This window comes from Mustela erminea, chromosome 7 (assembly GCF_009829155.1).
Source record: "Mustela erminea isolate mMusErm1 chromosome 7, mMusErm1.Pri, whole genome shotgun sequence".
In the NCBI taxonomy this organism is placed as follows: Eukaryota; Metazoa; Chordata; class Mammalia; order Carnivora; family Mustelidae; genus Mustela; species Mustela erminea.
The window spans coordinates 61,624,772-61,649,569 of NC_045620.1; the positions used below are offsets into that span (position 1 = coordinate 61,624,772).

General features: G+C 35.9%; 1 protein-coding gene across 1 annotated transcript in view; it reads right to left on the bottom strand.

The window, feature by feature from the left end:
• EIF5B (eukaryotic translation initiation factor 5B) overlaps nt 1-24,798 on the bottom strand; it is an 80,128-nt gene that overhangs the window by 33,810 nt on the left and 21,520 nt on the right. Inside the window, 8 exon segments of the mRNA XM_032351830.1 lie at nt 961-1,050; nt 1,496-1,594; nt 6,908-7,058; nt 7,432-7,649; nt 8,901-9,528; nt 9,531-9,572; nt 10,183-10,267; nt 10,401-10,526. Of these exon segments, the coding sequence (XP_032207721.1) occupies nt 961-1,050; nt 1,496-1,594; nt 6,908-7,058; nt 7,432-7,649; nt 8,901-9,528; nt 9,531-9,572; nt 10,183-10,267; nt 10,401-10,526 (1,439 nt within the window).

Here is a 24,798-nt window from a genome sequence, read left to right on the forward strand (position 1 = left end):
GTCAGGTACATGTACCCAAAATATCCTTCTAAATTAGCAATTCTTTCTACTGCTACATATGTCACCTAAAATAATGGACTGCCATTAAGCCTATCAACCTCAATTTCTCCAGTGTCATCATGCTAAGCTGAGTTGTGTCAGGTAAATGATCCTTTTATACTAAGAAGACAGGGGGAGAGAGAAGGACAGGAACTATCAATGATATTTTTCACCACTGTGGGTGAATCTTGATACTCTCTTACTATTAATTCCCACTTCAAACTTTAAACAGTGAAGATTCTTCTCGATTTTGTTAACTACACATGTATAGTTAGCCTCTGGCTCGCCTATCAATATCTAGTCTAATGAATTAAAACAATGTTTATCTTAAAAAAAAAAAAAGCCAAGACTTTCTTCAACCTCAAAACACACATACACATAATTAATAAAATGAATCCTCTTGCTGATTTAGTAAATAGAAGCTGACTTCTAAGAAGGTTTAAGATGCCAATTTTTAGAGTACTCTTAAAAAGTTGTCATTAAAATCCTTCCAAAGGAACTTCAGGTCTTCTTGGTACCGCCTAAGATTTCTGATCCACAAATGAAAACATAAAAAAATAAAATAAAAAAACTTTCCACTCTCTACATTTTACTGGTACTACTGAAAATGAATTTCGAGTCTCACTCCTATAATTTTTTTTTTAAAGCGGAGCCCAGTTTGGAGTTTAAACTCACAGGGGCTCAAACTCATAACCATGAGATCAAGACCTGAGCCATGACCAAGAGTCAGATATTCAAACAAATGAGCTTCCCAGGCACCCCTAAACTTTTTCAAAATGGAAATGGAAAGAAATGGTTTAGAGAAAAGTATGAAGAATACCATCCTGCCAGATATTTGCTTTCCCCAAATTAATGATAATGAAGACAACTTCTGACATATCAGTGCTATTTAATAGGAAGCAATTAGTCAGTGCTACTGGCCTTGTTCAACAGGAGGTGGTGTCTCTTCCTTTTCTGGAACTCCTTGTTCTACAACTTCCACAGCAGTGCTTAATTCTATTGGTTCAGATACTGAAAAAAGGGCAGCAACTAAGTTAACAATACTTTTTCAGTGCATTATTTCTGTTGGGATACTGTTAAGAACTGAATGAAAACCAGGAATACAAACCAAAATTCTTTAGCAAGTTTAGAAAATGTTTAAATATCAGTCATATATTTTACAGGAAATAGTCTGCTCCAGGAATAATGTGAAATCACAAAAGGTTGAGAAGGAAACAAAGAAAATATGATAGTTAGGAATAGCTGTTTTGGGGAAGATTTAGATTTTTCAAACAAAAGCACTTTTCCATTAACCTGTCATTGAAATCAGTTGAGAATGGTTAACAATAATAAGAAACAAAGTACAGGAAATAAGTTTCAATATTTGTGGTTTCTTTTTAAAAGACACTGTTTTGAAGATTATAGGAAAAAGGCAAACAAAATTATTTTTAAATCACAGGTCACTTTGTATACAAACCTTCTTTATTTTCTAGCTGCTGTAATGTTTTTTTCTTCTTTTTATCTTCATAAATTGGCCTCTTCTTTGGCAAAGAGTCTTTTGATGGCACTTCAACACCTAAGGGATAAAAATGAAAAACTTCAGATTTATGCTATTTGTGTATCTCAGAAATGCTACTTAAAAAGATACATTTCAGGGAAGTCTGGGTGGCTCAGTCACTTAAGAGTCTGCCCTCGGCTTAGGGCATGATCCCAGGGTCCTGGAATCGAGTCACACATCAGGGGACTCTGCTTCTCCCTCTGCCTGCCACTTTTCATGCTTGTGCTCATACGCGCTCTGTCTCTGACAATAATAATAATAAAAAAAAGATATATTATTCACCTTAGAAATACATACATTCATGGAAAAATCTCATTTTTACATAAGGAGTTTGAAAATTTACATAAACTAAAGTACTACTTTCTTAGTGTCCAGTTCTGGGACTTTTGAAAAATGTGCAGAGTTATTAAACACAGTCAAGATGCAGAACAATCCTATCATCCTGTGCTGTTCTATGTAATCAAACCCTACTTACATCCTTTGCCCCTGCCAACCACTGATCTGTTTTTCTATCCCAAAAGATTTGTTTTTTTCCAAAATGTCACAGAAATGAAACTTTATAGTCTGGGCTGTTGTCATCATAAAAGATTTTAGAGTCATCCTCACTGTTATATGTACTAACTGTTGTATGTACTAATACTTCAGTTCTTTCTACTGCATTCCATTGCACGAATATACTATAGTTTCATTATTCCTGTAGACAACTGGAAGATGATTTGAGTTTTTTCCAGTTTTTTGACAATTATGGATAAAGCTCCTACAAACATATATATGCAGGTTTCTGTGTGAACATTTCTCTGTATGTTCACACAGTATTTTGGAGCAGGAATGATGGGACATTAGATAAATACGTATTTAATTTTATAAGAAACTCCCAACTGTTTTCCAAATTGACTTTACAGTTTTGCATTTCAACCAGTAAGGTAGATGAGTTCCAACTGTTCTGCATACTTGCCAGAAAAAGTAAGTTTTTAAAATTTATGTATTTCAATAAATATATAATGATATCTGTGGTCTTAATTTGAATTTCCCTAATGACTAATGTTAAACATTCTTTTCACTGCCTATAGTTCTGTTCAAGTCTTTTGCCCATTTTTAAATACGGCTGTTCTTCTTATTGTTGAATACTGAGTTAGCTTCACATATTGTGCATATTAATCCTTGTCAGATATGTGGTTTTCAGGTATTGTCTTTGAATTGACTCTCAGTGATGTCTTCTGCAGAGCAATTTTTAACTGGACTTCCCCAAATACGTTCCTTTTATGAATTATGCTTTTTAAGTTAAACTAAGCACTAACACAAGGTCAGAAAGATTTTCTACTATTTCCCTCCTAAAGTTTTGTAGTTGTATTGCAGATTCAGATTTACAATCCTTTTGAGTTAATTTTTATATAATGTGTGAGATTTAGGACTAGGCTTTTGGGTTTTTGTTTTTGCATCTAGACACCCAACTGTTCCAGCATCAGTTGTTGCTAACACTGTATTTTACATACTAAACTGCCTTTTCCCCAAAGCTGACTGTACACAGACAATTCTATTAATCTGTCTTTATTGCTGCTTTTGCCAGTATCACCCTGTACTGATTACCACGGGTTAATAGTAAGTGTTGAAATCAGACATTTGAGTACTCCAAGTATATTTTTTCTAACAATATTTTGGCCATTCTAAACTCCTTCACCTTTTCATACATATTTTAGAAACAGTTTATAGACATTCACAAAATATCCTGCTGCAAGTTTGACTGTGATTGCACTGAATCTAAAGGTCATTTTGGAGAACTGATAATCTTAACAGTATCAAGTTTTCCAATTGTGAATGCAACATTTCTCCTTATTTTCATGTTTTTATAGTTTTCAGCATATAGATCCCACAAATACTAGAATTATATTGAAGAATTTCAATTTACTTTGGGGGTGCTACTACAAATAATACTGTTTAGATTTTCAGCTGTTAACTACTAGCACACAGATATACAATTGATATTTGCATACTGGCCCTATCTATAACCTTGTTAATTATTAGTTGTAGCATTTTGTGGGTTTTTTTTTTTTTAAAAGATTTTATTTATTTATTTGACAGAGAGAAATCACAAGTAGATGGAGAGGCAGGCAGAGAGAGAGAGAGAGAGGGAAGCAGGCTCCCTGCCGAGCAGAGAGCCCGATGCGGGACTCGATCCCAGGACTCTGAGATCATGACGTGAGCCGAAGGCAGCGGCTTAACCCACTGAGGCCACCCAGGCGCCCTTGTGGGGTTTTTTTAGTTCTAGATTCCATGGTATTCTCTATGTAGGCAGCTATCATCTGTGAATAGAGTTTTACTTTTTCCAATCTGTATGTCTTTCACTTTTTTTTTTTTTTCCTAATTGCCCACACTAGGATGTTCAGTACAACATGGAATGATTGTGTAAGAGTGGAACATCCTTGTTTGTAATTACAATATTAAGATTTAACATCTATAACTCATCATTAAGTGCAATGGTTGAATATTTCTATGTAGCTCTCTTTAGCAAATAAGGAGCTTTTCTATTTCCAGTTTGTGAATTTCTATCATACATGGATGCTGAATTCTGTTAAATGACTTTTCTATATCCGTAAGATGATGTACTTTTCTTCTTTAAATATATTTACTCATTCTCAAAACTGAGCCAGCCTTCATTCCAGAAAATGTTTATGTGTTTTGATAGTTTATATCTTTTAAGGAATAGCCCTACTTTATCTAAGCTTTCGAATCTATTAGCATAGAATTGTTCACAGTACTGCCTTATCATTTAATATCTGTAATGATGTTATTCCTTCCCATTCTTTCCTCCCGGTATCGGTAATATGTGCCTTGTCTCCTTTCTTTGTTAGCTGGTCTAGTTTATCAAATTTTATTGATATTTTCAAAGTACTAACTTCTGGTTTTCAATGATTCTCTATTAGTCTTGTTTTATACTGCACTGTTTTCTATACTTTCTTCTTTTTTGCTTACTTTGCTCTCTTATTTTTTAGTTTAAGATGGGAAGCTAGACTATCGATTTGACCTTTTTTTTCTAAAGCAAGCATTTACTACTACAAATTCCCCTCTGAGCATTGCTTTAGCTACATCCCCACAAACTTCAATATGTTGTACTTTCCTTTTTGTTTTTTTTCCAAATTCAAGATACTTTCTAATTTTCAGTAAGACTTCCTCCTGGACTCATGGGTTAGCTCAGTCGGTTAAATGCCTGCCTTCGATGCAGGTCATGATTTCCAGGGTCCTGGGATGGAGTCTATCATCAGGCTTCCTGCTTAGTGGGGGGTCCTGCTTCTCCCTCCACTCTCCCCCTCATGATTGCACTTGCTCTCTGAAATAAAATCTTAAAAAATTTTTTTTTTCATCTAACCTCGTAAGTGCAAGTCAAACTATTCCATAAAACTTTACTAAGATTGCCAAATTACTCCATCCCAATTTCTTCATGAGTGTTTTTAGCCTTCCAGATAGTTACTTGTCAAGTCTGGCATCTGGGTACTTGTTGTATTCATATTTGTTCTCTAACTTCATCTTTAAAAACTATATCAAATTAAGAATAAAAGTTTCTGAAATCTAAGTACTGTGTTTCTCTGTATTTATTGCCCCCAGCTGAACAAATAATGCACAATTAAGAAGTGGTCATATAGATTAGTTTAAATCTCAGCTTCACGACCTTGGGCAAGCTGTTAAAACTCAGGAGTCTCTTTTTCTTCACCTAAATTATGGGAATGAAAATACTATAATATTTTATGAGAAAAGAGACAATGTCAAAGGTTTATGACAGCATCAGTTATGTAATAAATACACAATAAATGGTATCTATTACTGTAATTATAACATAAGCACCAAAAATTACTATCATATAAAAATCTGTGAAATGTAAGAACAGGAAACTGAGAGGTCCTAATATTTTCTCAGTGGAGCAGAGATACTATTTTAAATCATCTTATCTATCAAAAACATAATCAATTATATGTCCAGATTGACAAAAAGGAACCAAGGAACCAAGAATAAACAGGTGATTCCTCCGGATCTAAGACAGAAAATGTGTAGGATAAACCTTAGATAACTTGTATTGGAAAGCAAGGAAGAGGTCTAAGAATACTGTAGTCTTGTAGGAAAACTCAAAGGAACCAACCTGAATGAGCTCGGGCTGGCCAAAGATGGAACAATTTAAATACAAAAACATGAATGACTTTATGAGATAAAACCATGTAATTACATAAAACCCCAATAGCAGAAAATGATATACATCCAAAAAACAAAATTACACTCATTGATCACCTCTGAAGTTGCTAAGACACTAATTTATTATTCTGAAAATTAATGAAGTATAAGAATTAAGCATTTATTCTAGCTTTTCTGCATGAACTACATTTCAGGGAAAGCTTTTCTTTAAAAGAATGCTAATAAGTGTAGAAGAAATGACAGAATATCAAAACTCTGCAACGATCACGAGCTGGACATTAAATTATTAGGCTGAATATTAAGTTATTATTAGAAAAAGTCAGTGGAGTACTTACATAATAGACAGAGGTGCCAATACCTAAACCCAATGATCAATACTGACACCACTAGAAGTGAGACAACCAGATCACATGCCTCCTGACGTGAGGCAATATGAAATACACACCACCACTTGGAAGAAGTCAAGCTGCTATATCTAAGAAATTATAAGGGACAGAATGTCTATTAGCTGACACCAGGAAAACGGCATCATATAAATCCAGCATATGAGAAATTTTTAAGAATAATCCAGTATCTGTGACTAATAAAGGGTATGCCAAAAACAAGAATAGGTAGTGGTATCAGTGAGAGCCAGATATATCAACCAAATGCAATGTGTGGATCTAATCTGGATCCTGGTTTGAACAAATCAATTATTAAAAACATTTTACAGATAATGGGAAAAATTAAACATAGAAAGCCAAATGCTGTCAAGGAATTATGTTTATAGAATACAAACTCTACTTAGCATTAAGAAGTATTTGTTAAAGACACATACTAAAGCAAAATACAAGTAAAACAGTGTGTTTAGAGTACATTTTACAGAAGTCATTTCCCAGAATAATCTATTTATCTTACCTATTCTTTCTTTCTTTCTTTCTTTCTTTAAAAAGTAAGCCCTACACCTAGTGTGGGGCTTTAACTCATGACCCTGAGACTGAGCTGCATGTTCTACCAACTGAACCAGCCTAGTATCCCTATTCTTTAATTATTATTTGACTTTTTCCACAGCATTTTCTTTTCTGACTTAATTCAATTCCCTTTTCCATCACAGACCTATAGCTGTATGCCAGAAGCTTCTAGACTATTCAGTTAATTAAAAATACTACTTACCCTGAGCTTGTAGAAGTTTAAGGGTAGCCTCAGCTCTGGCTCTGGCTTCTCTCTGGGATTTAGTTAAAAGTTTCCCCTCTTTTTTTAGGCGTTCTTTTCTTTCTTTCTCTTTTTGCTTTTTCCTTTCTCTCTTTTCTTGTTCTAGTCTTTCCTGCATAAGAGTACATAAATAAGACAAAAATTATATTGGCATAATTATAAAATTTAAATGAAAAGAACCCAAACTCAAATATAAAGCTCTTAAGATACATGTAAAGTATTACATTAGGAATACCCAAATGAATATTTTAATGGTTGTACATGGTAAGTATTAATATCAGGAAAGTAGACTAAGTATTGGCAAGGATCGTAACCAATTTCTGCATCTGAGGAAAAAAAGGTAAGATTTTCTGGATTGCTTCATTTTGTTTGTATCAGAATAATAACATAACTGAATTACAACTATGACACTTTTAGAATTAAAAGGTTAACAATATCTTACAGACCAGAGACTTGAAGTTATACAAAGCTTCATGAAAACATACCTCTTCTTTACGCTTAGCTTCTAACTCTTCAAGCCGCTTTATGCGTTCCTCCTCTTCTCTCTTCTGTCGTTCTTCTTCTTCTTTAAGCTTAGCCAGAGCTTCTTGCATAGCTTTAACTGTGGGCTTTGCTAGTCCTTTTTTCTTCTCTTTCTCTTTTTCTTCCTTTTCTCCTTTTTTTTTCTTCTTATCTTTTTTCTTTTTGTCTCCTTCATTGTCATCTACCAAAAAAGAATAGAGGCAAAGTGTTTTTTAAAAGTTGTTTCCTGGGTACCTGGGTGGCTCAGATGGTTAAGCAGGTCAGGTCATGATCCCAGGGTGCTGGGATCAAGTCCCACATTGGGCTCCCCCTCTTCTGCAGGGATTTGGCTTCTCCCTCTCCTTCTGCTGCTGCTCCTGCTTACGTACACTCTGTCAGATAAGTAAAATCTTAAAAAAAAAATAAAAAAGTTGTTTCCTAAAGCAGTTATATGCAAACCCCAGAATTCAAAGACCATATTGGGCCAAGGCTGATGCCAGCAGCAAGGTAAGGTCTATCAAGGGGGTACCCAGGATAGAATAATCAAACCACCCAGCTGCCTCCTTAGAAGCCTACAATACTGGTGTTGCTCTAAATGGTCCTGCAGTATCCAAGAAGACAGGAGAATCCTGACAGCAGGAAGAAAATACACTGTATTTAATGTATCTCTTAATCCATGATATCTGAATTCCTGCCTAAATTCTGTAGCTAGTTTTGCCTTTACAAAATGGGGATGATAGGAATGATGCCAACCTTAAGGGGATATTAGAAGGACAAAATAAAAAACAGACATTATATTCCAAGAGCTAAAGTTTATGAAGCTACTTGTGGTGTTACTCCTCAAAGATGTCCAGACAATAAAAATTTGGTTAAAAAAGGTAGGTCAATTTTTCCATTAAAAGCTTTCTAGTCTAAAAAAAACCTATGTGAATCACTTGATCTTTATTCTCCTTCTGAAGGAGGAGGATTTTAGCTAGAAAACTTGTTTTTCGTTAATTGGTTTTGGCATAAAAACCTGGCTCATGTTGCTTAAAAGATGTAATTTTAGCATGTTTTTACTTTTCTATTTCATAGACTGAATTGGGTTTTTAAAAACAGGAAAGTATTTATAAAAGTAAAAAAAAAAAAAACCTTGAAACAAGAAAGAATTATTATCTGACACTGAGATATCAAAAGAAATAAACTTATCATTAGGCAACTTCCAGTCTTCATCAGCAGCAAAACTGAAATTCTTTAAAAAAATCCTACTCTGTACACAAACTGTTTTAAAGATATTTTATACAATACAAATGTTTAACAATGGAAATCAAAAGTACTTAGATATAACTTTTACAAGTCTTCTTCTTATAATTTAAGTCCCTGTACAACCAAGGGCAAAAAACAATAGGACTCTGGGGCAAAACTCAGACTATCAATCCAAGCCTTCAACCCTTTCCTTGGTAGTATTACCAACCTTCAGCAGCTGTAGGAGTCTCTCCTTTCTCTTCAGAGGCAGGGATTGCTCCAATATCAAGGGTCACTCTGGATTTTACAGCTTCTTCTTCAGATTTCTTTTGAGATTGTTGTTTACTCTGATCTTTTTTCCCAGTCTCTAGCTCTTCTTTTTCTTTCAGCTTCCGCAGTTTTGCTTTTTCTTCATCTCGCTTTTTTCTTTCACGTTCTTTCTTTTCTGCCTTCTTTTGGGCCACTGTCTTAATTCTGAAGGAGGACTCATCGTCTTCATTCCCACTCTCCACATTAGGACCTGGCTTATTTTTTTGATTTTTTTTCTGTCCTTTTCTAGATGGCATAAATTCATCTGATTCATCACCACTTTCACCTGAAGAATTTACTCTGGAACGCTCTTTAACTCTCTTACTATTATCCTCATCTTCTTCTGATCCATCCCCCTTTTTATTTGATTTCTGAGCTTTCCCTTTAGCTTTTTTAGAAAGTTTATTAAGATCATCATCATCATCACTCCCAGAGTACATTTCCACTTTTGGCTTTGCGGTCTTTTTTGATTTTGAATCTTTATCTTCCCATTCTTCACTATCATTATCATCAAAACTTTGTTTTTTGCCTTTCTGTCCTTTCTTTTTTTATCTTGTTTTGAGATGGATTCTTCTTCATTATTTTCTGTTGGCTAAAAAATTTCCATTGTTAAAAATTTTAAGTTACATTTTATTTTTTTTAAATAATAGACTTCTTAATCACGTATTTTACTAAGTACACATAGAAAAGACTCTCAAAACAACTTCAAAATAAGGTCCTTTCTATAAGAATATAAAACTCAACCAAATACCAGAAGCTAGCCTAGGCCTCAGGCACATTGACATTCACTGTAAATTTCAAAATCCAGGTGCTCTCAAGTACTAATCATCAGTTCACATTCATTACCTTCTCACATGACATACAGAGCCTATAAGGAAACTGAAAGGAAAAAACATGCCTATCACTTTCCCATTATCTGAGGCTATCCAAATTCAAAGAATGAAAAACAACGAACACAGAACACTGGAGATGAGAAACGTTCTATCTCCAATGTACCAATTTTATGACTAGGCAACATACTACAAAATACCTTTAAATTCCCAAATAAAATGTTCTTAAATCTGTGAAAGGTTTTAAAACACATTATTTCCTTTCCCTCTTTGGCATCAGAATTTATAGAAACTTTAAACATATTCACACTGCTCAAAAGCTTACAAAAGCAGCTCCTGACAGAAAATAGGTAACGATGGTCTGTTTTTCACCTTTACTGCAGCACTTTCTCTGTCAGCTTTGATGCCTTGAGCTTCCCAAGACAATTCTTCCAGTTCTTTCAGGATATCATCTTCACTAGAAAAGGATTAAAATGTGATTAAAATTAAAGGATTAAAGGATTAAAATCTAATTACGAGGCACTGAATTAGCTTAATAGGTCAATCTCATACCAAAACTTATAGAAATCAAATATATTTGAAATACTTACTCAAAGTCTGGCTTTCTTTTTTCCTTTTTCTTTTTCCCCTTTGACTTTTGAGGTTCCTGTTCTTTGGCAGCACCAGCTCCTTCTATTTCTGCAGCCAAGGCATCAAGATCAATGTCATCCTTGGCACTTAAATGAAAACAAAGAAGACCTAAATGTTACTCAAGAGCAAAACAATCTATCACATTAACATCACATTTTGCTTTTTCTCATGTATTAGCAGTCCACTGAGAAAAATCATTTGGCAAGTTCTTTGATGAGAATATCTGAATTATATCTACTAACCAATCAGCCTCCCTGCATCTGTTTCAATAAAGTTACACTCAAATCAGAAAGAACTATAATGAACAGCTCCAGGAAAATCGAGGTAACAAGGAAAGGAAATTAACTTTTGTTGATACCGAAGTTTTTTGATGTGTGCCTGAGACAAATTATTTATAAAATGGAGAGAGATTAAACAATAAAACCAAGTATTATTACTTTATTATTAATAGCAACACCTAAATATTAGAAGAGCTATTCATTTTGACTTGGAATAGTAGAAATTTTAGAGCAGGAAAGAACTTTAGAGACCATCTAGTCTATTATCTCATTTTGCCAACAGGAAAACTAAGATGCACAAAGTTTGAATGCCTTGAGCAAAACATGACCACACATCCAAATCTAAATGAATCAGGAATGATTTACTAAATGAAACACATAAAATATCCAAAACCCAGAACCAAATCTGCTCATAATCTTTTATATTCTTGGTTTCATTTCCAGTTCCATCCCACAGTGTCCTCACCTTCATATACTGGAATAAACCAAATTATGTTTCAGTTTAAACTACAGAAAACCGAGGAGGTCAGTCAGTCTGAAATGTACAAGTATGAAAGGTAGGTGAATCCAAATAAATGACACAGTAAGAAAACAAAAACTTTTGAGACGCCTGGGTGGTTCAATCAGTTAAGTATGTGCCTTTGGCTCACACCATGATCCCAGGGTCCTGCGATTGAGTCCCGTTTCGGGCTCCTTGCTTAGTGGAGAGCCTGCTTCTCCCTCGGCCTTAAACTCCCCCTGCTTGTATGCTCACCCTCTCTCTCTCTGACAAATAAATACAATCTTAAGAAAAAGAACAAAGAAAACAAAGACTTCATGCAACATGACCCTCCACTTTGCATACCTTGTTATAAAGATGCTTCATTTCAGTAAAGAAAATTTCTTGAGAATAACTTTTAGGTCTATGATAAATATAATTTTAAGATTAATAAAAACAATGAGGATACAAAATTTATTCTCAAGGATCTTAGAAGAAAACAGCAAATCAATAAAACAGGAACTGCAAAATGCCAAGAAATGAAGGAATTTATGCTTTTATAATAGCTGTCCAGAACTAATTCTTTTGTCTTATATTTTAGATAGTGTACTTGAGAAAGTTATATAACACTGAACTACTGCACTGGAGAGGACTTCCTGAAGCATGAAATCCACAATCAGAAAGTCAGACACTTCCTAGCAGAGGACAAGCCTGGAACCAAGTACTGAAGGAGCTGGACAAAGCAGGTATGCATATATCAGACACAAGAAGTATAAAAACCTAAAGATGAAGTACATGATGTCTTAAGAAGACTCATAAAAGGGTATCTGAACCAACTGAGACATTTTTCGTAAGTTATGGACTTCCTGACCCAACCTAAGATCAAGGGACCCAGGAACAGGATGGGAACTAGACATGGTATTTTCAGCAATCTTTCCAAGAGACTGTGGGCCCAATTTGAGTAGTTACCCTTTTTAATAAATGTAGAAACCAAGGCTGGGAGAATTCACCTAGGATCACATAAGGCCGAGATGGGATTTGAACCCAAAAGTTCTGATTCCACAGTAACAGACTATTAACTCTCCTTACATAACTAAATTTGCATTTTAGAAAGCTACCTCTGGTCGAGGGCAGTGGCTCAGTGGGTTAAAGCCTCTACCTTCGGCTCAGGTCATGATCTCAGGGTTCTGAGATGGAGCCCCATGTAGGGCTCTCTGCTCAGCAGGAGCCTGCTTCCCTTCCTCTCTCTCTGCCTGCCTCTCTGCCTACTTGTAATCTCTATCAAATAAACAATTAAAATCTTTAGAAATCTACCTCTGGTATGAGTGGAAGACTAGAATCTCAACTAGTCAGGAGGCAGAAGACCAGTTAGAGAGCTTTTATAGTTATTTATAATGAGAAATAATGAACCTGACTTGCAGCAATGGCAGGCAAAATGATGTAAAATACATATTGAGGGGATCAATCAGCAGCGTTTAAGTGACCAACTGGATGTGTTGTATGTAGACGGGAAAGAATCAAGAACTACCCCTTAGGTCCCATTCCATAACAGAAATCTAAGCCTGGCCAAGTATCAACCAGCACTATCTCCAAAGGCATCTCTGCCAGTGTTTCACACCACAGAAGCTTCTAAAAACAAGGTGCAATGGGAAGATGGTTAATGACAGAAGCTTGGCACCTCACCTCCAAAAATCTGCCAGCTCTCACCTGAACTAAATTCGTCTTATCAGAATAGCTTATGACTAGCTATATTTCCATAGCAGTCATTTGTTTTTATTTAGCTCTATGATAAATATTACTGAAACAAACATCTCCAGGATAACAGTATATAGGACTACCTTTGTATGCTGTTGAGTCTGAGGTTTCTTCTGGCTAGTAATGAAAGACTGATGGTTTCTTTCTTTTAAAAATTTTATTTATTTATTTGAGAGAGAGAGAGAGAATAAGAGAGAGAGAGAGCATGAGAGGGGGGTGGGTCAGAGAGAGAAGCAGACTCCCTGCTGAGCAGGGAGCCCAATGCTGGACTCGATCCTGGGACTTCAGGATCATGACCTGAGCCGAAGGCAGTCACTTAACCAACTGAGCTACCCACAGGCACCCCAAGACTGATAGTTTTTGAGTGCTTTTCATACATCAAAGCATTGTGCTGATCAACCACTATATATACTATGTATCATTTACTCCTCATAACAACTCTATGAAGTTAAGCTTAAAGACAAAGATAAAAAAGAATTTACAAAAGACTAGAAAATAGCACACCCGGAACTCATGGCCCAAATCTGACACCAAAATTGTGCTGCCTTCCTTAAAAATAGGAGATCATCATGTTTCTGAAGTTGTCTAAAAATTTAAACATACCTAACAAAATGTATCAGTGATATACAACACAACTTAAGTCTTAACCACAATGGTTTATGAAGTGTTCCTTCAATATTTACAGAAGTTACTGCCCCAGACTCAGGAAGATGTCCTAAAAAGCCAACGATATTACAATGACAGGAATGAAAGTAACACACACACAGTTATCAGTTGAAACTCGATACCTACACTCTCAGCACTACTTCTATATCTGCCCACTACAAACTACAGTTTTAAGATTTCAATAAACCAAAGATTCAAATCTAAAATCTAGTCATGCTGGTAAAAAAAGCTTTAAAACCTTTATGGATTCTATAGAAGTATTTTTCTATAGGTATACCTTTCTGCAAACCACTTACTCTTCCCTTTAACAAAGCTATAACATTCCTATTAATATTTCCTATGACAGCCCCTAATCCTTTATCCTAAACTTACTACCGATTAAAAGAAATAAAAAGCCATTTTCTGTTGTACTGTGTTTTCACAGGCCACATTCCTCTATCAAAACAATAAAAATGTTTTAACTTAGTGACTTTAAAAAATAAAGCTATTGGGGCGCCTGGGTGGCTCAGTGGGTTAAAGCCTCTGCCTTGGGCTCAGGTTGTGGTCCCAGGGTCCTGGAATTGAGCCCCTTGTACAGCTCTCTGCTCGGCAGGGACCCTGCTTCCTCCTCTCTCTCTGCCTCTTTGCCTGCTTGTGACCTCTGTCTGTTAAATAAAAATACGTTAAATATTTAAAAAATTAAAAAAATAAAGCTATTAAAAGTTATATGTAGACTGGGGCACCTGGGTGGCTCAGTCGTTAACCGTCTGCCTTCGGCTCAGGTCATGATCCCAGCGTCCTGGGATTGAGCCCTATATTGGGCTCCCTACTCGGCAGGAAGCCTGCTTCTCCCTCTCCCACTTCCCCTGCATGTATTCCCTCTCTCACTTTCTGTCCTTGTTAAATAAATAAATAAATAGAATCTTAAAAAAAAAAAAAAAGTTATACGTAGATTTTTAAGGAACAGCCAAACTATTTTCTTTCTTTTTTTTTTTTAGATTTTATTTATTTATTTGACAGCTGCTCCAGCTACATTTTGAAGTATCCATCCTACACTAAATTGCTTTTGTGCTTTTGTCAAAAATCACTTAGCTGTACTTGCATAGGGCTATTCCTGAGTACTGTATTCTGCTCTACTGATCTGTGTGTGTCTCCCTCTGATATTAACAATCATGATTAATGGGCCTATATAGTAAGTTTTGAAATCAGGTGGAATGACTCTCTCCCTTTATTATTATGAGAACTGTTTTACCTATTCTTAACTTTGACTTTTCAAATATATTTTAGAATAAACTTCTATGTATCTATAAAAAAAGTCTTGCTAGAATTTTAGAAATTGTATTGATTATATACAGTTTTAGAAATTTGATTAATTATATACAAAGAGATTTGAAAAGAACACCTTCATTATGTTATATTCATAGACTGGAAGACAGTATGTTTCTCCATTTATTTACATCACGGATTTCTTCCATCAGTGTTTTGAAATTTTCACAAAACTAGTGTTTTTTAAATAATTGGAGATTTTAGAATTCAGTTTCTACATATTCATTACTAATGTACAAAAATATGATTAGGTTTTATGTTGATCTGTTACACTGCAAACTTGTTGAACTCACTTATTAGTTCTAAAGTTCTAAAATTGACAGTTTCGGGACACCTGGGTGGCTCAGTTGGTTAAGCCACTGCCTTCAGCTCAGGTCATGATCCCAGGGTCCTGGGATCGAGTCCTACATCAGGATCCTTGCTCTGCAGGGAGCCTGCTTCCCTCTCTGCCTCTGCCTGCCACTCTGCCAGCTTGTGCTCTCTGACAAATCAACCAATCAAATCTTTAAAATAAATAAATAAAATGGACAGTTTCTAGACGCATCATGCCGTTTGCATATGAGAACAGTTTTACTCCTTTCTGATGTGTTCCTTCATTTCTTTTTTCTTTATTGCACTGGGTACAACTAGTGCTATGCTGAACATCAGTGGTGAAAGCAAACATCCTTGCCTTATTTCCAATCTCAGAGGAAACTTAAGAGTTTTTCACCTCTAAATATGTAAGTTGCTGGCTTTTTGTAGATACCTTTTCAAACTGAAAAAATTTCCCTTTATTTCTAGTTTTTTGAGTTATATTCTGAATGGGTGATGTATTTTTGTCAAAAGTTTTCTGTATCAAATAAAAATAGAAAAACTGTTTTATGCATCAACTGGTGTAATAATTTTTCTTCTTTAACCTGTTAATGGGGTGTATTACATTGATCAGTTTCTATATCTTTCATCACCTGAATTCACTCCACTTGGTAAAGTGCATAATGTAGTTGTACTCAATTCTATTTGTCAATATTTCACTAGCAACTTACGCGATCTAGATTTATGAGGATTTCAGCTTGTAGTTTTCTTTTTTGTGCACACACTTTCAACTGGCTTTGAAATCAGGGTAATACTACTTTCATAAAAACATCTGGAAGGGTCTCTTCTTCCACTTTCCAGAAACGATTATACAGATCTGCTATTAATTCTTCTATAAATACTTGGTAGAAATCTCCAGTAAAACCGTTGGATTCTGGAGATTTATTTTTCAGGACATTTTAAATTATAAATTCCACTTCCTTAACAGGCATCATCAGGCTCTTCAAATTGTCTGTTTCACCATGGTGAGTTTCAACACCTTGAGGACTTAATCTATTTCATCAAAATTATCAATTCATGTGTACAGAGACTGTTCAAAGTATCTTTTTTCTTTATCCTTTTGATGTACAGCTATAATACTATCCTTTATTTCACCTTAAAGGCCTGTATCTTGTAAACACATTGAATCACTAATTTATAACCTTCCAAAAGAAAGCACTAGTCCCAAGTAATTTTACTGGTGAATTACGGCACTTAAGGAAAAAAATTATACCATTTCTCCACGATCTCTAGAAAATAAAAGCAGAGTCTTACTAACTCATTCTGTGAGGCCAGCATTGCCCAAAAATCGAAACCAAAAACAGTGAAAGAAAAAATTACAGTATCGCTCATAAACAAAGATGTAAAAATCCTCAAAAAATAAAATAGTAGCAAATTGAATCCATCAATGTATAAAATGAGTTATACACTATGACCAATAGGAATTTGTTTCAGATATGCAAGATCTGAATACAAGAAATACTGCTGGGGTGCCTGGGTAGCTCAATTGTTAAGCATCTGCCTTCAGCTCAGGACCTTGATCTCAGGGTCCTGAAATCAAGCCCCACATCAGGCTCCCTGCACAGAGGAAAGTCTGCTTCTCTCTCCCTCTCTCCCACTCCCCCGCTTGTGTTCTCTCTCTCTCAAATAAATAAACAAAATCTTAAAAAAAAATACTGTTAACAACTATTTGTCAACAGATTCAATGACTTAGATGAAATGGACAAATTCCTAGACAAACTACTATAACTGACTGAAAAGCAGAAAATCTGAATTCACCTTTAATAAGCAACTGAAACATTAACTTAAAAGATTCCCACTAAGAAAAACACAGGCCCAGACAGCTTCACTGATGAATTCTATGATACATTTAAAGAATTAACTTCAGGGATGCCTGGGTGGCTGAGCCAGTTAAGCCTCTGCCTTTGGCTCGGGTTGTGGTCACAGATCCTGGACTTGAGTCCCACATTGTGCTCCTTGCTTGGTGGGGAGCCAGCTTCTCCCCCTGTCTGTGTGCATTCTCTCTGTCAAATAAATAAAATCTAAAAAAAAAAAAAAGAAGAAGAAGAAGAATTAACTTCAATCCTTCACAAACTCTTTTGAGAGAGAAACTGAGAGAAAGGGGAGAGGGCAGGAGGGAGGGAGAAAGAACAGAACACTGAGGCCAGTATTATTCAGTAGCAAAACTAGATAAAGACAAGGTAGAGATGAATATCTGCATGTACAAATAGTCTCAAAAAAAAAATACTATCAAACCAACCACATGTAAAAAAGATTACAACAAGATGGGATTGGGAGGGAGACAAACCATAAGTGACTCTTAATCTCACAAAACAAACTGAGGGTTGCTGGGGGGAGGGGGGTTGGGAGAAGGGGGGTGGGGTTATGGACATTGGGGAGAGCATGTGCTTTGGTGAGTGCTGTGAAGTGTGTAAACCTGGCGATTCACAGACCTGTACCCCTGGGGATAAAAATATATGTTTATAAAAAATTAAAAATTAAAAAAAAAAAAAGAAGAAGAAGAAGATGGGATTGGGAGGGAGAAAACCGTAAGACTCAATCTCAAAAAACAGACTGAGGGTTGCTGGGGGGAGGGGGGATGGGAGAGGGTGGTGGGGATATGGAATTAGGGAGGGTATGTGCTATGATGAGTGCTGTGAAATGTGTAAAGGGGATTCACAAACCTGTACCTCTGGGGATAAAAATACATTTTATGTTTATTTAAAAATTTTTAAGATTAATAAAAAAAACTGCTTAGTAAGTGCAAAAAAAAAAAAAGATTACATATCAAGAGGAATTTACTTTAGGAATGCAAGAAAAGCAATGTTATAAACCACATCAACAGGCAATGGGAAAAAAAAAAAGTATGATATTAACTGCCACACCAAATAAATTTTATGAAACCTAACACCTATTCATATAAAAAATACTCAGCAAACAAGAAATAGAGATCAAGACCTAAACAAACAAAAACATGTTCCAAGATCATGCAGTAGAAGATAACAGAGTTGTCAATTCTTTTCACTCTCCATCTACAGATTCAACCGCTTTGCAAATATCAACAAACTGACTTGACACATTAAATGGAAGCGCAAAAGACTGAATAGTCAACACAATACTGAAGAACAAAGTTGGAGGACTTTACCCTACTTCAAGACTCACTATAAAGCTTACTATCAAGACAATGGAGTTTAAAAAAAATGCAAAATCTGTTGATCTTGGGTGTGGAAATGAGGTTTAAGATAAAACAAAAAACAGGGGCACCTGGGTGGCTCAGTCGTTAAGCCGCTGCCTTTGGCTCAGGTCAGGGTCCCAAGCCCTGCTCAGAGCCCTGCTCAGAGCCCTGCCCAGAGCCCTGCTAGCCGGAAGCCTGCTTCTCCCTCTCCCAGTCCCCCTGCTTGTGTTCCCTCTCTCGCTGTCAAATAAGTAAAATCTCAAAAAAAAAAAAAAAAAAAAAAAAACAGGTAAAACAAAAACCAAAAGCAGAACTCACAAGAGAAAAAAATGGTAATTTAGACTTTATTAAAATTTAAAACTTCTGTTTAGAAAGCTACTGATAAGAAAATGAAAACACAAACCACACAGTAAGAGAAAGAGAAAATACAAGCACACCTTCCTTTATAGGGCTTCATGGATACTGTTTACAAACTGAAGGGCTGTGGCAAGACTGCCTGGAGTATTTTTCCAATAGCACTTGCTCACATTGTGCCTCTGTGTCACATTCTGGTAAATATCACAATATTTCAAACCTTTACATTATTATTATATTTGTTACAGTGATCTTTGATCTTTGACATCACTATTTTAAATGTTTTGAGGCACCACAAATCACAACCACATAAGACAGCAAACTTAATAAATGTTGTGTTCAGACCCAACCAGCCATTTCCACCATATATATAGATATCTATATCTATATATATCTAACTCTCCCTCTCCTTGGGACTCCCTGAGACACACCGATATTGAAATTAAGCCAACTGATAACCCTACATTAGCCTCTTAAGTATTCAAGGAAGATATCTCTCACTTTAAATCAAAAGCTAGAAGTGATTAAGTTCAGTGAAAAAGGTATGCTGAAAGCCAAGACAGGCTGAAAATTAAGTCCCTTGTACCCAACAGTAAGCCAAGTTGTAAATGCAAAACGTAAGTTCTTAAATAGGAGTGCTTCTCCAGTCAACACACAAATGATTAAAAAAGAAAAAAAAAAAAAGTGAAACCACCATGTATCACTGATACAGAGAAAGTTTTAGTGGCCTGGATGGAAGATGAAACCAGCCACAACACTCCCTTAAGCCAAAGACTAATCAAGAAGGCCCTAACTCTATTCCATCCTATTAAGGCTGAGAGAGGGGAGGAAACTAGAGAAGAAAAGTATGAAGCTAGCAGAGGCTGGTTCATGAGGTTTCCTAAGGAAAGAAGCCGTCTCTGTAACACGAAAGGGCAGGCAGGGTGAAGCAGCAAGTGCTGATGTAGAAATTGTGGCAAGTCATTCAGAAGATCAAGCTCAGATCATTATTGAAGGTGGCTACACTGAACAACGGGTGTTCAGTGTAGACAAAACAGCCTTATGATAGAAGATGCCATATACAAATTTCATAGCAGTTCATGGATCAGAATAATTTTGGCTTACCAGGTCTCATTACGTAAGAAATACATTTTGTTAGCCTATAGCTACCATAGACTGATTCCTCTGATGGATCTAAGCAAAGAAAACTGAAAACCTTCTGGAAAGGATCCACCATTCTAGGTAATAAAAAAACATTTATCATTCATGTGAAGGGATCAAATATATCAATACTAATAGGAATTTGGAAGAAGCTGATTCCAACCTTCATGGATTACTTTGAGGGGTTCAAGACCTCAGTAAAGGAAGTAACTGCAGATGGTAGAAAGAGAACTACAATTAGAAGTGGAACCTGAAGATAAAACTGAAATGCTGCATTCTCATGATAAAACCTTTAACAGATGGAGCTGCTGCTTAGAGATGAGCAAAGAAATGATCACTTGAGATGGAATTTACTCCTGGTGAAGATGCTGCAAAGACTGTTGAAATGACAATGAAAGATTCAGAGTATTACATAAACTTCATTGATAAAGGAGCAACAGGGTTTGTTGCAATTTTGAAAGTTCTACTGTGAGTAATAATAGGCTACCAAACAGCATTGCATGCCACAGAAAACGGATTCATGAGTCAATCGAAAGACCTTACTGTTGTCTTCTAAGAAACTGCCACAGCCACTCCAAACTTCAGAAACTATCAACCAATGTGATCAGTCAGCAGTCACTGATATCAAGGCAAGATTCTAACAAAACAATTATGAATTGCTGAAAGTTCAGATGATGGTTAGCATTATCTAGCAATGAAATATGTTTAAGTTAATATATATACATCATCTTAGACACAATGCTATTGTTTGCACACAATACAGTATACTATAAACATAATTTTCATATGTACTAGGAATCCAAAAAACTGATTTGATGTGCTTTATTGCATTGGTCTAGAACCAAATGTGCAGTATCTCAAAGGTATGCCTGTATTTGCAAGACACTACTGGCTCAAGTACTGGCTCAAGTACTCAAGTACTGGTACTCACATACCAAAATATGGAAAAATAAACTTTTAAAAATCAAAAATAAAAAAGAATCCAATTAAAATATGAATAAATATCTTAACAGCCACTTGACAGATAAATGAAAAAAAGAAAAAAGATAACATGCTCATTTGTCATTACAGACATGCAAATTAAAAGGAGACAGGGATTGCACTATTGTACTATAGTACAGACTATTGCACTATTGTACAATAGTACAGACTGCTCTAGGTACCACAGACATTTGAACAATATTTGTTCTTCAAATCCACAGGCATGGAACGTTTTTCCATTCTCTGTGTCTTCTTCAATTTCTTTCACGACTTTTCTGTAGTTTTCTAAGCACAGATTCTTTGCCTTTTGGTTAGGTTTATTCCTCATGGGTTTTGGTACAACTGTAAATGGGATCAACTTTAATTTCTCTTTCTTCTGTCTCATTGTTAGTGCACAGAAATGCAACTGATTTCTGTGTGTTGATTTTATATCCTGTTATGTTGCTGAATTCCTGCTTTAGTTCTAGCATCTATTGGGTTTTCCAGAGTATCACATCACCTGCAAAGAGTGAGAGTTTGACTTCCTCGCCAATTCAGATGCTTTTTATTTTTTTGTTGTCAGATTGCTGATGCTAGGACTTCTAGTACTATACTGAACAACAGTGGTAAGAGTGGACACCACTGCCATATTCCTGACATTAGGGGAAAAGCTCTGTTTTTCCCCACTGAAAATGTATTCACTGTGGGCCTTTTCAAGATGAGTTATACTTTTATGATACTGAGTTATGATACTTTTATGATACTGAGTTATGTTCCCTCTATCCCTACACTGTGAAGAGTTTTAATCAAGAAACTGTACTTTATCAAATGGTTTTTCTCCATCTATTGAGAAGAACATATGGTTCTTGTCCTTTCTTTTGTGTATACTGAACCACTCTTGCAGCCCAGCAATAAATCTGACTTGGTTGTGGTGAATAATCCTTTTGAAGTACTGTTGGATCCTACTGGCTAGTACCTTGGTGACAATTTTTGCCTCCATGTTCATCAAGGGTATTGATCTGTAATTCTCCTTTTTGGTGAGGGTCTTTGTCTGGTTTGGGGATCAAGGCAATGTTGGCCTCACAGAAAGACCCTCGAAGTTTTCCTTCCATTTCTATTCTTTGAAACAGCTTCAGAAGAATAGGTATTAGTTCTTTAAATGTCTGGTTCCCCTGGGAAGCCATCTGTCCCAGGACTCTGTTGGGAGATTTTTGATTACTGCTTCAATATCCTTGCTCTTTATGGGTCTGTTTAGGTTTTCTATTTCTTGTTTCATTTTTGGTAGTTTATACATCTCTAGGAATGCATTCATTTCTCCTGGACCTGCCTAATTTATTGGCATATAGTTGCTCATAATATATTCTTATAACTGTTTTGGTGTTAGTTGTGATCTTTCATTCATTTTATTCATTTAATTATTTTGGGTCCCTTCTCTTCTTTTTAATAAGCATGCCCATGGGTTTATCAATCTAATTAATTCTGTCAAAGAACCAGCTCCTAGTTTCATTGATCTGTTCTACTGTTTTTTGGTTTCATTGATTTCTGCTCTCATCTTTATTTTCTTTTCTACTGGGTTTATGTTTTATTTGCTGTTATTTTGCCAGCTCTATCAGGTGTAAGGTTAGGTTGTTCATGTGAAAATCTTTCTTGTTTCTTCAGAAAAGCTTTTATTGTTACATACTTCCTTCTTAGGACTGCCTTTGCTTCATCCCAAAGGTTTTGAACAGTTGTGTTTTCATTTTTTTTGTTTCCATAAATTTTTTATTCTTTAATTTCCAGGTTGACCCATTCACTTTTAGTAGCATGTATGTTCTTTAGCCTCCATGTATTTAAGTTCTTTCCAACTTTCCTCCTGAGCTTGAGTTTTAAAGCACTGTAGTCTGAAAATAGGTAGGGAATGATCCCAATCTTCTGGTACTGACTAAGGCCTGATTTGGACCCAGGATGTGATCCATTCTGAAGAATGTTCCATGTGCACTCGAAAAGAACGTGCTATTTGTTTCTTTAGGATGTTATGTTCTGAATTTATCCGTTAAGTCCATCTGGTCCAGTATGTCATTCAAAGCCCTTGTTTTCTTGTTGATCTTCTCCCTAGAACATCTGTCCACTGCAGTGAGTGGGGTGTTAAAGTCCCCTAATATTATTGTATTATCAATGTGTTTAACTTTGTTAGTAACTGTTTTATCTAACTGGCTTCTCCCATGTTAAGGGCATAAGCCTTTACAATTATTAGGTCTTCTAGTTGGATACACCCTCTAATTATGATACAGGTCTTTCCTCACCTCTTATTATAGTCTTTGGTTTAAAATCTAATTTGTCTGATACAAGGATTGCCACCGCAGCTTTCTTTTGATGTCCATTAGCACTATAAATGGTTTTCCACTCCCTCACTTTTAAATCTGGAGGTGTCTCTGGGTCTAAAATGAGTCTACTATAGGGGTGCCTGGGTGGCTCAGTGGGTTAAAATGAGTCTACTACAGACAGCAATATCAATGGGTCTTGCTCTTGAATCAAATCTGAAACCCTGTGTCTCTTCATTGGAACATTTAGTCCACTTACATTAACTATTGAAAGATATAAATTCAATGCCACTGTATTACCTGTAAAGTCACCGTTTCTGTATATTGTCTCTGTTCCTCTCTATGTTACTTTTGGGCTCTCTTTGCTTACAGCATCCCTTTTAATATTTCTTGCAGGGCTGGTTTAGTGATCACAAATTCTTTTAGTTTCCATTTGTCCTGGAAGCTTTTTATCTCTTCTATTTTGAATGACATCCTAGCTGGATATAGTATTCTTGGCTGCATATTTTTCTTGCTTAGTGTGCTGAATATATCACGCCAGTCCCTTCCTGTCAGGTTTCTGTGGATAGGTCTGCAGCCAATCTTATGTTTCTACTATTGGAGGTTACAGACCTCTTGTCCCGAGCTGCTTTCAGAACTTTCTGTATCTGAGATTTGCAAGCTTCACTATCACATGTTGAGGTGTTGACCTATTTTTATTGATTTTTGAGGAGGATTCTCTGTGACTCCTAGACTTGAATGCCTGTTTCCTTCCGCAGATTAGGGAGGTTCTCCACTATAATTTGCTCCAATATAGCTTTTGGCCCCCCTCTTCTTTTGGATCCCGATTATTCTAATATTGTTTGGCTTTATGGTATCACTTATCTCTCAAATTCTCCCCTCATGATCCAGTAGTTGTTTCTACTCTCTTTTTCTCAGCTTCTCTGTTCTCCATCATTTTGTCTCCTAGATCACCAATTCTCTAATTCTCTCTTTGGCCTCTTCTATCCTACCAGTTTGAGCCTCCATTTTAAATTGCATCTCATTAATAGCTTTTTATTTCAACTTGATTAGTTTTTAGTTCTTTTATTTCTCTAGTGTCTTCTATGCTTTTTTCAAGCCCAGCTAGTATCTTCAAAATTGTTATTCTGAACTCTAGTTCAGATATCTTACTTATATCCATACTAATTAAGTCCCTGGCAGTCGGTACTGCCTCTTTTTTTTTTTCCCCCCAAGATTTTTATTTATTTGAGAGAGAGAAAGAGCACAAGCAGAGGGAGCTGAAGTAGAGGGAGAAGCAGGCTCCCCGCAGAGCAAGGAGCTTGATGTGGCACTCAATCCCAGGACCCTGGGACCATGACCTGAGCTAAAGGCAGACACCTAACTGAGCCACCCAGACATCCCTCCTGTTCTATTTTTTTGAGGGGAGTTTTTCCATCTTGCATTCTGTCCAGAGCAGAACAGATGAATGAGAGAACAAAATATTTAAAATGGCAACAACCCCAGAGATATATACACTAAACAAATCAGAAGAGAACCAAAACAAAAATTTAAGAAAGAAAAAGAATATAATCAGACCAGTGAACTGAACAGAGCAGTACTCTCAATCCTCTATGTATTTTAGTCTGTTTGTAAAAA